Source organism: Phlebotomus papatasi, chromosome 1, assembly GCF_024763615.1.
Source record: "Phlebotomus papatasi isolate M1 chromosome 1, Ppap_2.1, whole genome shotgun sequence".
In the NCBI taxonomy this organism is placed as follows: Eukaryota; Metazoa; Arthropoda; class Insecta; order Diptera; family Psychodidae; genus Phlebotomus; species Phlebotomus papatasi.
In genome coordinates, this window is record NC_077222.1 from 59,956,766 (window position 1) to 59,973,287 (window position 16,522).

At 31.9% G+C, this 16,522-nt stretch overlaps 1 protein-coding gene across 2 annotated transcripts in view; it reads right to left on the reverse strand.

The window, feature by feature from the left end:
- The window catches only part of LOC129809518 (neuroligin-4, Y-linked-like), a 73,799-nt gene that overhangs the window by 20,824 nt on the left and 36,453 nt on the right, over window positions 1-16,522 (reverse strand). For both annotated transcript variants that reach the window (XM_055859436.1, XM_055859435.1), the window contains 2 exons: window positions 1,004-1,221; window positions 776-925 (listed from right to left, as the gene is read on the reverse strand). In XM_055859436.1, coding sequence (XP_055715411.1) covers window positions 776-925; window positions 1,004-1,221 — 368 coding nt within the window. The remainder of the gene's footprint in view (window positions 1-775; window positions 926-1,003; window positions 1,222-16,522) is intronic.

Genomic DNA, 16,522 nt, shown 5'->3' on the forward strand with positions numbered 1-16,522 from the left:
GGGTGCGAGTGAGAATTTCAAAAATTGGGCCTCTGTTTTGTGACTTTTTACCCCAGTCTCCTCTAATGATGATGGGCAAGTTTCACTGAAGAAACCTCTATTTGGTTCAGGTTTTTTTTTCTTTTATCTTTTTAGAAGAATGAAGAATAATATTCATGTTACAGAAGCAATAGCTTTACTATCATTATATCATTAACTTTGTAGTTTTTGTTGTTTGACTTCTGCAATTGATTTGCTAAAACTCTTGCAAAACTAAACTTTACAGAAATTATGGTTTTTACCAATTTCTGTACTATGGTGGTAAACTATCGAAGTAAAAGTGTAGATTAAACACTTATCGTAGCCCCTGAACTATTTCCCGTTCAATAAGTAGTATGTATGATGAAGTTTACAAGCTCTTACTTTCTTTGAAGATAATATTGTGCGGTTTTCACTGTTTTAATAGTTTGCGTAAAGTTCCTTAAGACTATAAGGAGCAGCTTCTTGTGTTCAATTTCATTCAATATTCCAGAATTTCAAAATTTTAAGGGTTTTTCTTTTGTTTTAAAAATTATAAAAATGCAACATTAAATAGAAAATGAATAATTATAAATATATTGCTTATAAATAAATGATAAAAATCTAATGATTTTTTTGTTTTTGTGTGCCTTAGAAATATTTCCTAAATATAAACAAATTTTAAACAGAGCATTCATATCAGAATTTCGGTATTTTGCAATTGTTTCATAAAGAAAAGCACAAGAGATTTATAGCATTTTTAAAAGTAGAAATTTACCTAAAATTCCTAATCGATAATTTAGTGTGACTACTACTAAATCTCCGTAACTGGCCAGGACTGAACCATCGTATGGATTGCCACTATTCCACTCAAAGGACTCCCCGTGTATGAACATAATAACGGGGAGCTTTTTCTCCGCTGTCGCAGCTGTGTGAGAGAATTGAGACATGACTTTGGGGCAAAAAGTAAGTATTTCAGTATGGGACGTGCAATCGATAGACTTACCGTAGACTGGTGAGAAAACATTAAGGTAGAGGCAATCCTCAGACTGATTCTGTAGAAAAGGCAAGAGACGCTTGAGATATTCCAATCTGCCTTTGGGCATCTTCTCCAGTGATGCCGTTTCATTGTGAATAGCTGGCAGACGCTGTGGGCAAACTGCACTGTATTTATCTGACACCCGAACGCCATCCCAAGGCGAAGGGGTACGTGTCGGACTGAATCTGAAAATTTTTCCCAAGTTAGTTTATTATGAATTATATGCGACTGTGACTAGTAAACATATATAGCACGTCTTGGGGGAATAGATAAAATTGTATTGAAAAAGTGAATGGAAAACTCTTCTCTTTTATGTAACTCTGCGAAAGTATCTTTCTAGAGAAATTCACGTCCACTTTCTATCCATTATATTTGTTACATGCTATTGTCACCATGATTCCTGCTCGTATACCAAGTACTTTGTTTCTTTAACTTGATATCCCTGTACTGAAGCAAAAAAATTGCTAGAGAGTGCTGTACTACACTAAGAAAAATTCTTATGTATAATTCTTAGACAGTGATACTAATTTTATTTTGAAAAACTTTAGACACTAGTAGACAGATAGGGAGAAAATGTTTTATTGAAAGCACCTTAAGATCACATAACAATATCGTTTGCAGAAATTTGCTATTTTGCGAGCATCGCCATCTTTTCGACAATAAACAACCTCCATAAAAAATCACAGTTTTGTATTTATGATAAGACCTTACAGTTTTATGTTTAAGTTAATTAGTTATGTTTACATTAATTATCAATTGATTATTATCGATTCATAGTCAGTAGTAATGGGACACGACTTATTCGGGATTCCATAAGTCTATTTTTATTAACATAAACGTTAAACCTTGAAAACACATTTATTAGAAATGATTCCAATGATTGTTTAGAATTGAGGAGATGAAAAATTAATTTAAAAAAATATATTCAGATTACATTCTAATAAGGGAAGGAAAGGGCATCAGTGATCAGCAGCGTTTCTTTGGACCGTCAGGTCATCCTCGTATTTTTTTTTAAATATAATTCATTTTTAAAATTATTCTCTAATCTTCACCATTTAACTCTTACAAGGATGCACTGCATTAGTTTACATTTTATTTATAAAATCAATTATTCGTATTTCATTAAATTCGTGGAGTGCAGGCAGAGTGCATTTTTGCAATTACACACATTTATCTTTTATTATTTTTTGTAAATAAAAAAAATCAAATGTACGGAAATAGTTAAATCAATCTCTAATATACCAATTAGCATATTCAAAAATACCAAAAATAGTGTTTTGCGGCTTATATTTTTAACTGGAGCATGTTTCTTAACATTCTGATCCGTGGTCCTCTTCTCTTATTTAGATAGTATAAACGACACTTTTAACTGATGTGGTTGGTAAAATGTGGAACGGAGTTATATTTTTTTTAATTACCAATTTATACGTGTTATCTGAATTATTTCGGTAACAGAATTTACTTAGTTCATAGCTTTTACAATGTAATTTTTTCTTGGTGTATTTCAGTAATATTGGTAATATCCATTCTTATGGAAAAATTGTCATGTGTTTTTATTATTTTGACATAGGGAGTGAGAGAAAAAAACGTGAGCACTTTCCCTAAAAGTGTATGAAATTGTAGTTTATTGAAAAATGTCGATACACTTATAACGGAGATACTTTCGCACGATATGACTAGTAGATCGCCAATTCAATACCAAATGCAATGAGCTCAGCTTTCAACATGATAAACGAAAGAAAATACACAATGTGAAACTTTTCACATTTTCTCTATAACGTTGAACTTCTTTTATATATTTTATATTATATGCATCAGCATTTTTCTTTTTATTCTCTATTTTTCCAATTGTATAGGGGAAAGTACTCTCCCTTCGAACGTTCATGCCTTCGAATAATGTGAATTGTCTTTTAGTTTTCCTAAGATACTTACACATTTCTATCAAATATTAGTTGGCTTATCATCAATAGTTGATAATATACCGTGATATTTTAATGCAAATCTCTTAGAAAAGACAAAAGAAATTCACTTTATTTGAAGGCATGAACGTTCGAAGGGAGAGCACTTTCCCCTACTATCATTGTCGATATGACTAATAAAATAACCCAAGCGAAGTTATATTCAATAAATTTCTGAATTTTAGTGCCATAACTTGAGCATTCACTAATACGCATATGAATTTGTGAAGAATTTGATTCGTTTTAGTATGGAACAAAGTTTTAGGGTAAATTGGTATTTTGGCGGACATTAGAATTGCGTTTTGATTAACCCTTTGATTGATATTCTTCTCTCTGGATAAATGAATATTGGCCTTTAATTAACCCAACTTTACCGTGATATTCATAAAAGTTAATGAGAATTGCTTTACTTATAAGTTTATACATTGTGCCTCTCTGTCGTGTTTCGCTCATCGAAACTGAGAAAATTATCCAACTATATATATGCATGTGTACATATAACTTGAAGAAAAAGAAAAGTTTTCCGTCTATTGCGAAGAACAAGCAAGGGAGAGAATTTGTGAAAAAGAGCAATTTTCTTTCGGAGACAAAAAAAGGGCCTAATCGTGGCCATAACTATTAGATTTAATTGAATATAAGAAGAGATGGTCATAAGGAAGATAGATATAATTTCCTCAAAATTCCTTACAGAATTGAGCAAAGAGAAATGGTGAATATCTTTCATACTTCTATCCTGAAATTCTGGACTGTGATAGAGAGTTATTTGGTTATAGAGATGTTGTACCTCGTAAACTAAAATGCATTCCACTTCTGTGGACACTGTTGGAAGTCTTGAAAATTCCTCATAGTTTAATTATAAAATTTCTACAGTGAAATATTTTATATCCCTCCTTTTTGTGTAAAATTTTCCGAGAGTAAGAAATAGGTGAGATTATTAAAAAGCACAATTTACAATGTTATGCATAGCATCAACTTTATGTTGAGTGATAAAATTGCACAGGAATGTTTAAAACCTTAGACAGTAATAAAATATTAGTCTTTAAGTATAAGATATTCATTAAAATGTTATTATAATTTACTAGGTGCACCATAGTAAAGTTTATTAATTTGCTATATATTGTTAAAAATACAAATTAATTTATAGTACAATACAACTTTGCAGATTGCTATAAACTATATTAGCTTAATAGATTTACAAATGCAGCTCTGTGAACGAGATATCAAATATCATAATTTTGCTGACAAGATCTATTCAGAATGAGATAAGTCATCACGTTACCCAAGAAGCAATTTTTTCTTAATATAGTCTTGTAGAATTCTCTAAGTAAGGCATTATAGAACCAAAAATCTTTTTATTTGCTTATAACGCTCTTGGTTCCATCACTGAGATTACTATAAGTAAAGTGGTGCACTCTTAAGGATATTAAGAGCTTCTATAGGAATTTCAACAGAAAATTCTCAATCTAAGTCTTTTAAAAGTGCACTAAAAGAATTGTCTGATACTTGGTTCTATAAGGCAGCTGTTTTGCTTCTTGGGTAGTCTACATTCTAAATATTACATACCAAATGTGATATATATTATTTTAGTAGATTTAGTAATATTATTGATCGTCGTATCGAAATAGGAATCTGTTGATCGTAGATCGCCCAAGAGCGTCTTCCCCGTATAATGAATGTGGATGTTTCTTCTGTGATCTGGGGATCTCAGTGGCGTAATAGGTAAGATCTTTGGATCTTGGTCGATGAGATCTCTAACTCGACTCTCATAGTTGTGAGTTCGAATCTTACCCGTTACAAGCAACTAAATGTCAGGAATAGCCATTTTCACTGTAATAAAACGTAACATAATGCATCGGCTTGTCCAAAAAAAAAACTCCGGGGGCACGGAAGAAGCATCCATATCGCAGGAAAAGCGCTCCTGGTCGGTCTACAATCTCTACAATGGACTTAGCATAATCTTCTAATACGGGATATATGATTTTGCAGCATGATTACATTGTAAAAAATATATCTCGATGTGATTAATAATAATAATTGGCTATATCAACAGTGAAAATGTATTTTTCCTGATATTCAGTTGTTTTCACCAAGCGGAACTCTAATTCACAACTGTAAGTTAAGCCAGGGATTTAAACTGTCCAAGAGCCAACGGTTTTATTTATTGCGTCATTGAAATACTTAATTAATTTTATGAAACTATGAAAATATTGCAATAAAAACGCAATACAACTTAAGTTGTATTGCGCTTTTATTACAATATTTTTCAGGAATATTCATTGATAAATTTTAAATTTAAATTTAAAGCATAAATTCAGGTATCGTGAATGCGGGTGACTTTGGTGCTGTTCGTTTCTAGGCCTTGGGTGGTCTTCCTTTACCGATCTTATCTACGATGTTTGATGCCAATCCTTAAGGTATAAAAAATGAGTGGCAAGGGGAAAACTAAGAAGTTATAAACTATTTTAACATTTTAGTTATGATTTAAAGAAGTTTAAAATGATTTCTGATCATTTTATATTATTAAACAAAAATTAAATATTTTACTGACCAAATATATTTATTTTTCTATTTGCTATGACAAGATTTAATATTTCATTGGTACATAATTATCTTTCCGAATCCATAAATGAATGGAAATGAGGAATTATGCATTAAATTTTATAGGAAATCAATGGTGCAGTGTCCCAGTTTTGCAAAATACTTGAACACAAGACATTCGGCACGCAGTGTATTACCCGCATATTGAATTATACCGATTTATCCGATTTATACTACTTCAAAAATTAACGTAAAAAATATCTCAAAATCAAATAGATGTGATGTAACACACATTGAATCACCAAATCATTTTCTATTCGGCAGTTGTGCACAGAAATAAGCCAGAGTGGTTTAACTTTGATCTTAAAAAAACACAATATTTCCATATTAAGTATGTAAGGAATGTTTACCTATCTCCAAATTATTTTATGAAAATGAAAAAGATTGCCAGAGGCGTCTTAGAAATAAACCCGAAAAAAGTTTTTGAGACGAAGGAAACAATGAGGGAAGAAGAAAGAAAGTCCAGATAAACTTATGATATCTGAGATTCTTTACAGATGATCTCGTAATGCTTGCAATTAGGGGCAGTAACAACTTCGAAATGGGTGCAAATTCTATTGCAAATTATTTCGATTTTCGAAAACTATAGACAATGATTTTGCAAGCAGCTTTCGGCAAAGCGTAAATGTCAATATGTCTGTTTCAACCCCGACGGACCTGCAGCATTTGGTCCAGAAGCCCAGAAATTCCTAGACCGGACGGTTTATTGACACCTTAATCTTTGTCAAAAACCGCTTGTGGATATCTCCTTCCGTTATCTCTTCATAAAAGTCCGGGAATCCTTATATACGGAAGTGATTCTCAAAATCAACGAGTTAGAGAGTCCACCAATTTTTAGCGCATATAATATCCGAGATTTATGTGTATTGAAACTTGTGCTGTGCAGTGTGTAAAGTACGTCCAAAATTTCACAAAAAATTTACTTAAATCTGAAATTGCGAAGAATCTGAAAGCTAAATGTATATGGAAATTATGTTCATTATTTAAACTTTCTGGTACTATAATTAAATTAAACAACATTAGTATTTGTATTAAACCGCAATATAAACTCTTTATTGTTATAATGCAAGCACTCCTCAATGACTATTTCCTAAAATATAACAAAAGGTATAGTTATAATTTGATTCGTTTCAGTTTAATTTAAGTATCAGCGCAGCTATGATCGGTAACCTGAATTCCAGGAAAACACTACATTTATATTATACATAATAAATATTGTTTTCCAAAAATAATATATGTTTGAATTTATTCCATAAAGCATTATTTATTCTCACTGATTGAAAACCTCAGTAATTTTACTAACAAACTATACATCATCAAATTGAAATATGCGAATAAATTTGAAATACGAACTAAATATTCTATCTGAGTAAAACTCTGTGTATCTATAAATTTTCAGAAAAAAAAAGAAAATTCACTGTGAAGATTGCAATTTCATAACCATATCTTTAGAATCACCATGTTATGTTGTTTAAATCAATATGTGTCTCATAAAAAGAGAATTATTCACCCACTTTGTATGTTTCTCTACTGATACTACCGGGCAAACGTATGAGAAAGTAATACTGACAGTGAATGGTAAATATTAAAAAGTTTAAATTGTTTTGCTGAAGAAAGTTTCCCGAATTGAGTTAAGGGAGATGAAGGCATAAAAAAACATGATATATAGAAATGTGTTTTCTTTTTCGTTCCTCAACTATTGCTGGGGGATTGATATGCCGGAGACAAAGAATTGCACAGAAGTGAGATAGAGATTGTATCGGACAAAAAAAGAAAGAGTCCTAGAAAAAGTGAAAAGCTTGAGATGTGTATGGGTGAAATAGTAAGAAATTCTTTTACATGGAGCATTAGTATGAGGAAAAGGTAACTTGAACCATTCTCATTTTTCTTCGTGCCCCATTTGTTGTTATTACTTGACTTTATGACTCCTCAAGTCAAACGATAATGACATTCTCGGTATTTTGAGCCACAAGCAAAAATACCATTGTGGATGAGGTAATCCCTACGGGGTGAGCGAGAGATCAGTACAAGAGCTCCTTAAAGCAATTTGTATGTTCTCTAGAATATATTAGTTGACTATATATAATATAAGCGAGAAAAATGCACTTCAATGTCCCATTGAGGAAAATGTGCAGAAAAATTCGAGTATCATCTTATGACAATTGTGAGAGAAAAATCCATATGGATTTTATCTTCAATGAAAAAAAAAAAAAACTTTAATAAGGATTTAATGTGAAATCCTCCGCCCATCTGATTTTGAAAGGGCAGCTTTAAATAAAATATCTGCTTGAAAAATATAGTATGGAGCGAATGTAGAAAGCTTTTTGCACAATTCAACCTCCCCCCTTGAGATATTTCTGTGACACAATAGAAATTCGCAATGCCTTTTGGTAAATTTGTTTCTGCTGAATTAAATTAATAGAATGGGGATTCGTGAACATAATAGGGCCACTAGCCATTCCCGACCACATTACACAGTGCGAATTATACGGATACCCGCATTGTGGCCAACAAAAACCGACTTTTGTGTACGAAGGTGTATTTAGTTGAGATGTACCTATGTGCCCCTTAGAGTAAGTCCCATTTCGTTCCCACCGGAAGTTATAAGTGTTCTTTATTGTGGAAATTTACACGAATGGAAAATTCTCTGTGTTTTTCACAAAATTTCCCCTTCCTCTCTAAAATTTACGAGTATCTCCTCGTTGTTTCCTTTCTCAATGTTAAAGAAATTACGGTTCTTTTTTTTTGCTTGGATATTTAAAAGGTCTTGCATAATTTAAAGACTTTTATTATTAATTTGTGGTAGGTGGATACATATTGATCCAGAAGTTATTTGAAAATGTATGGAATATTCAAAATTTTCATGAATAAATTGATTTGGTTTATCTTATTTACGATCTCTAGAATATTTTATTAAAATTCGAATACAGTGCGACATTGCTAGTATAAATAGAGCTGTAGTAGTGTGAATCTAAACGCATAATAGGGAATTTAACAGTGAAAACCATTCTCTTTTTCCTAACTAATTCAAAATATAATTTTCCAGCATTTTAGACAGAGAAGAATTCTTTTTATTTACTACAATCGCTCCTTATTCCTTTAAGAACCTTGTTTTTCTAAAATATTTTGATAAAACTTATTGGACATGTTTTTATTTTCGAAATTATTTTAAAAATAGTCTGAGCCAAGGCCGTTACTACAACTAGAGATCAAACAGTTAGAGATAGAGACTTGGGTCGTCCGCGGGAACCCCATAAGTCGACCCTGAGACCATTACTTATTTCGAAAATTACTTCGACCATTGCTTATTATTATTATCTCGAAAAATTATGTTTTTAAATTATGAAACTAATAATAATAAATGAACTTGTATATAATTACATTTTGAATATGAAAAAAAACCTGAAAGTTCTATCAAGAAATTTAGAACGGTAAAAAAATTCTTGAAATGGCACATATTAAGGGGACAATATAAATAGCATACCCTATAAGAAGTAATAGCTTTCTGCTTCTACTACAATTGTCAAATTACGAATTCTATTTGAAAATTAAATTTGGGGTAATTAGTATTTAGTTAAGTAACTTTTGGAAAAATAAGCGCTTGACAACGAAGGACCATTAAGGAAATCAGGATTTAGCACTATTCTAATGTGATTGTATTTCATGTAGTTTGGATATCTAACTTAAAACTATTCCATATTAGTCACATTCCAGAGATTTATTATCTTGTAGTCAAACTATTCCTTTAAACTCAACAGGGTTGAAGTCCTTGACCGTACCGACCATTCCAAAAGGTCAATTTTGTTCTGATTGAACCATTTTTAAAAAATCCTGGCAGTGTGTTTGGCATCATTAGCTTGGTTAAAATTTAAAAACCAAAAGCAAATTCTTTTTAATGTTGAAGTACATGTCTTGTCCAAAGATATCCTTGTAAACAAACTGGTTTATTTTGCCTGATGTGATATTCCATATTACAGACCATAAGCCACTTCTGAAAATACAACCCCATATAATAAAATTACCACCGCTAAACTTTACGTTCTTAATTATGTATCAAGGACAAAATTCACAAAATTCTTGACTTTTGAGACATCTAATATTTTGTTATGTCATAATCAATGATATTATACAGGAATACATCGATTTAAAGAATATTATTACAGAATTACATGTTCTTCCGCATATGCTTTTTGACAAATATCAAACAACAGGTACGGTTTCGTTTGAATATTAACTCTGTACGTTTGGAAACACTTCTAAACCAGGTATTTTTACATAATTGACTATTAGTAGTACTCACGTGAGTTACTTCTTCAAACTTTGTTCATTTTGTTACTTTATTTTTGGTACTGCAGCAAAAGAATTCAATTTTACTATACGAACAATGGCAGAATCTTCTGTAGAAGAGTGTATTCTTTCACCTAATTTTCGAGTATTTTGCGTGTTTTGTAAGTTTGATCATAAAAAATCATTGAATTATTGAATTAATGGTTATCTTCTTTGAACAATACAATTTACAAACAAATTTCTTAGTTATCCTAAACTTTTTTACGTAGAAAATAAGTCCGTCAAAAAACAAAATTATTCTAAGATTGTTATTTTCATCAAAGATCTCGTCAATACCTTGACTTGGCCTCTTAGTATGGTATAAGAGAATGAATATATTGAATTGCAGAAAAATGTAGGGAAAACCGGGGCAGAATTAGCCACGCATGGTATTAGACCGTGCAATGTTATAGCTTGCATTAGAAGAAATATTAAAGAAACCACTATTTATTCCAAAGAAACACTTTTCTTCCTATTTATTGAAGCATTTATCAGCATGATACAGACAGTTTTTTTTTACAAATTATACGCAATGAAAAATTTTATTTACAGGCTAGTTCTACCCCAGTCTCCCCTAAGATAAACGTTTCTGGAATTTTTACTTAAAAAATATTTCTGGTTTAATATAATATTATTTTAAAACTGGTTAGAAAAAGTTAAAACGTATCCTGAATTTAAAATCCTATTGTAATGAGTTCATATTACCTAGAAACAGTTGAAACGTAAGTTTTCCAGATCCAGAGTTTTCTAGGCCTTGATCTTGAGGAAATGTTGAAGGAAAGAGATATCGATTTAATGATTAATGTGGGCTAAATGTCCACATGGAAATAAAAATAATAATTTCCTATCACAAAAATAGGCGTAACATTAGCACAGTTTCTGTTCTCTTGGATAAATACACATTACCTCAATTATGTACACATTGAAAATTAGATGAAATTTCGTGATTTAGTTGACAAATAGATATCCCAATCAAAAAGTTCATATTTCAAACTGATAATTGTTGTAAAATTCAATCAGTTTCGATTGAAATATGAACCAATTAAATTGGTGATATGCCAATTTTTATTACTGTATTGATATTGGCCATTAAAAAGTTAACAGCCAAAAACAAACTACTTCAGAGTCGATTGCTTTCGGAAAAGTTCACGAATTTTCACATGAACAGCAAAGTGAAACCTTTTATCTCAAAAGCGTGAAAATATTAACTGAGAGATCCTTAATACAAAATTTACAGCCTTCCTTTCAGTCCCGTGAATTTTCGCTCGTTATCCGTGGAGAAAGGTATAGAAATCCACTTCCTCTCTTCAAAAAAAAAAAAAATTATAACGGATGTATAAAATTTTTTGACAAACTCTCAGCAAGGTTGTTTTTACGAATTCCTGCATACCATATTTTTGGTAAATCCCCAGTCATATTTTTTTGTTCCTGACACGGGACGGGGTTATGGAATATATTTTTGGTGGAGGAATGAAAAAGTTTTCGGAAAAAGTTTCCCCTCTCCCCTTAGTACCCAAGCCCATGAAAAACTCAGTGGGAGAACATGAAAAGTGAATTGAGTGAAAAGTTGTGAAATATAGCAAGTTGGAAATGATTTATTTGAAAATTTCCTCTGGGAGGCTGGACATGATATGTAGCTGGCAGTCAATCAAAATACAAAATTTATCGATTTGTGCCACATCGTGGATAACACACGTCCAAAATACCAATGAAATGCGACGTGGGGGAATTGGGGGTTAACTCTCGCCACTCAAAGTCTTTTGGACAAGCTACCTATATGGCCTATATGTGACAATTTCAGTACCTCAAACAAGCCCGCACGCATTATCATCACCCAATACTCTGGTTGGTTCTCAAAAACGATTTAGGGTCGGGAATCAGGGGCAGTCCTGCCTGACTGCTGCAAAATTCAATAATCATCCATCGTGTCGAGTGCCGAACCCTCACTCGCAATCCATTATTCACTCACTATTTCAATGTAATTTTATTTTAAACTGTGATTTTTAATGTTCGACATCGATTGTGACGATTTTTTTTTGTTCTCTTTTAGTCATCATACATCATGTGTCAATCTCATGGGCCCCAAACAAAAACCCCGCAACTCAAGTGGAAAAATTCAATTGAATTAATTGAGTTTGAGAGTCGCAGATGCGATATAGTGTGGGAAATTCCAACCATATTTTCACAAACCTTCCTTGCTGGGGACAAGCTAGCATTCTTTAATGTTTAATTTGTGAAATTCACTTTAAAACCCCCACACGAACACCGTAAGAATTACAGTATCCATCTGAGTTTCCTTTACAATGTGGTTCAATCAAGATGTAAGCTTTCGTAAATTTGTAACCTTTTTTTTATCATTTTTAACTTGTTGTTGGTTTAGATATAGTAAAAGCGAGTGTTTGCTTAACGATGTAAGTGCCCATGTTCTGGACACACCTACGGCTTAACCTTAGAGACGGCTTAACGTAATTATAATCAAAATAATATCTAGTACTATATACTCATCAGTTTCCCACTATGGCGACTTTCGGCTAAACCGTAAGGCCGGCTTCAGACCTGAGACTAATGCCAGTTCCTGGACTAAGATGGCTTTGTTGGTGACTGAGGATGAGCCATAAACCTTTCAAGATCTAAATTGAGACTTAGTGCTTAGATTCTGACAACGTTGAAATCTGACGGGCTGTCAAATAGCATTTTCCGAAACCATAAACAAAGTGCGTTGTCAAACGTTACGCACAAAATTATTTCTCTCTCGAGTATGGTGGAGAATTCATTTTGTGCTTTTTTGTTATCTCAGTTTTTAGTTCAAAACATCATAAAACACTACCTGAATAATTCTGTATAATTCTTTTTTCATCTCTGATTTTATGTATCACCGTGTCACTGCAAGGGTGCGTTATCATCGATAAGCCACTAAGAAAGCACTAAACCTTCGTTTCAACGAGGAATTAGACTTAGCTAAGTCTCCAAATTTTTGGGCTTATCCATAATTCGATCTGAAGCCCGTGTAAGTTGTCTCGGGCATAAGCTTCTAATTCCCTTTGGATTATAACATTAGGTTTTTTTTTATAAGTATCATCTGACTTTTCTTTACCTCGTCTGAGAAGCTCTTGGTTCAAATGGTAAATTGGATACTAATTTCGATAAGAGTAGTTACAATTCATACTCAATTTTTGCATAAAGTTCCAAGAATTTTCCAAATATCTCATTAAGAAGGTCATAAAAAGTTTCTTTTAAAATCTGTTACCTCTGGGGAGATTAAAACTTATCAACTGTTTATGAACTGTACATTAATATTAAGGTTAACTAATTCTAACTGGTTTTCTTGATTATTGACTGTTTGAAAAATATGACATTTTTCATTTCAATTTAATATTATTTCAAAATTTTATATAATATTTCGAAAGTCATACTTGCGGTTGAAACTGCTAACAACCTTACCTAGTAAAAGTTTTATTACTCAATTTAACCATTTAACGTATAATCAGTATGTAGGTTTTGAACATCAAGAACACTTTTATTTTTCTGAAGACAAACTTTGCAAATATTTTGTTAAATTTGTTAATTATTGTAATTATTAAAATTCCTAATTGTCATAAAATTTTATCATTTTTCTCAAACTTACGTAAAGGACAATGGGCAAGATAGTCCAAGTTTTCACCACGAATGAGATCTATACCATCGAATAGGTGTTGGTAAAGATAATAAGTTTTGTACCGAGATTAACTTCAAAAGTACATGTAGGAAAAGGACTAGAACTAAAACATGTTTAAAAAATGTGACTATTTTTTAGCAAAACTCTTTTTAAACAATAAAGGTTCATCTTATGTTGGTCGTTTCAAAGAACAATTTATAATGGAGGGCTCAAGGAAGACTTTTCTAGAACAAACCATATCTATCTCTTCATTTTCCCTGCAATTTTCCAGATCCTTCTCATTGTTCTTTGAATATCCTTCAAATTCATAGAAAGGATTTCATGTAGGGAAATGCGTCATATGCAGAAATATTCTCCTTGAAAATGAGTTGAAGCCTCTAAAGATCGCAGGGTCCTAAAAGACACTATTATTCAAAAACTTTGAATGATAAGTTCAGAGTAAAAAAATTTTCATGAGGCGATTGCCATTATACTCTGAACCTTTTGTTATTTTTTCTAACTTTATAATCTTCAGCAACCCTAGCTTTTTTTTTAAGAAGAATGTTTATAAAAAAAATTCAAAAGGACGCTATACTTTTAATGGTATCAAAGGACATTCAAAAGATACTTGAGGAAAATATGAATAATTACAAGGAAAATGGAAAGATATAAGGAAATGGTTTTTTTCTAGGAAAATGTTTTTTGAGTTCTCCTTTCGGAATTGGTTTTTGGCACCAACAAATTACAATATACCATTACTGAGAAAAAGCAAGTTTCATAAAATAACTCTACCGATTTCTTAAGAACTCTAATTTTAAAATATCTCAAAAACTTGACATGAAGGACTATAAATTTATAAGAGAGTTGGACCAGCTCTCATGCACTTCTGCCCATTGTTCTTTAATGCAACATTTAGATAAATCTGCAATATTTTAGTTTCTTCATTACAGTAGAGCCTCGCTATAGGCCATATTTGGTTCTAGATTTGACACTTGGTTCGCACTATAGTCCATGTCATCTTTTTAAAATTATCAACGACTTTTAGTATTGAAATTGCGCGACGGCTTTCACTTTCTTTGCGATTGTGGTACTTGTCCTCGCTCTCTTCATTTATGGATCACAATTATCACAACTACTCAATAAAGTTTGCCAAAAATATTAAAGTAATTATGACAACATTGCATGTCGCGTACTAAAAAACATAACCTAACTTAAAATCAGTGTTTTGAAATCAACAGTCGATAAATTGTGGACTATAGAGCGATGGCCTATAGCAGGGTTCTACTGTATCCTGCGAAATTGGAAGAAATATGTGTATAGTTATTATGCATAGCCTAACTATAACTTGAGGAACATCTAGATCAGATCACGCTACATATAAGCACTTCGTGTGCTTGGAAAAGGTAGATAAAGGATCGATTCCATCTTCAGTGTGGCTCATTTTGGAATCATTGGGAGTACTCTCTCTGTGTATTACGTTTTAAAAAGGATTACGTAGCAGATTGCTTTCATCCATCTTCCCGTTGAATATTTGTTGTTTCCCAGGGAGAAGTAGAGAAGAGATTCCATAGCAAAGATTATTCTTTTGGAAGACTCCCCAACATTAACTGGTGCGCGGAAGATTGCCATGTTGGGGGAGTAAGAAAAAAAAATCCGCGTGTCGTTTTTTCTCGAGGTGATTGATTATGGCTAATATTTACCGTATTCTTTAACCACTCCTCAGTGTCTGTTCATTCACTGGTCTTGTGTACTCTTTCAACCACTCTCAGCAATCTTTTGCAAAAGAAAAAGCTTAGAGCTTTTGTGGGAGGGAAATAAATAGAGAGCTTCCATCCAGGAAATAGAACACAAACAACCAAAATACCATTCCATTGCTAACCATTTCACTGCTGCCCTCCCAATCCCGACACATATTCCATCCTTGCCAGGAATAGGAAAAAAAAAGAAAAAAAGTGTAGAGAAATGATGTCAATTTTTTACTTTCACCGTGATTAACAATGTGAGATTTTCCAACTCAAATTTGTGATTTCAAACTTATGCTCACAACATTGAGGACAATTTTCCCTGTCGACATATACCATTTAGGGATGGGATCTTAAAAGCATCCATTACTCTCCTTATCCATATATTTGAGACGTATAAGAATGAATTCAAGGGTCATGGGCCATGAATAAAAAACGTAGTATCAAAAGAAATTTCATTAATTTAATTTGTAACAACAAGTAATGTTAGTATACTTCAAATAGGAATATAAAATCTCAGCTAATTTATTTACGAGCACAACTTATTCAAAGGTTTCACAATCAATGACATTTTATTTATTAATATTTTTTGTAAGAATGGCGGTATTTTTATAGTTTTAGTACCTTAATTTTTCATATTGTAATATTATATAATCCCAATGGCTGTATTTTTTGTCAATTTTCGATCTAAATTTTAAAAACATATGTACAGAATTTCCCTTTTCAAATTCTTTAAGTTGATTTCAATTTTACAACTAAGATTTTATTAATTTCGATATTATAATGGTACCCATTATATAAAAAGGGTTAGTGAGAAAGAAATACAACGAAATGAGGCACGGATTCATATTTTAAACTAAAAATGTTTCAATGGAATAGCCCCATTATACTACCACTAGAAAAGTACTATCCACTTTTAATTAAATATTTAATCCCATAAAAAATTTAAGTTACATCACGTTCCTGGATTTGCTAAAGTTTAAAGTGCTTCCAAGTTATAGGCAATTAGAGACCACGATTAGATCAAAATATTTATTGGAAAAAAAATTGATTTGAGTTTTCATTGCTCTATCTTTGTCTGTGGCGCTTTGAGCAATAAAAAAGTTGCAAAAATGTATTTAATACTTTTCTTACAAAGAATAGAAAAGTAATTTTTCTTTACTTCTCTGGAGTTTTTGAGACGAAACAAGTCTAGAAAGATTTTATCAAAATATTTAGTTTGGATAGT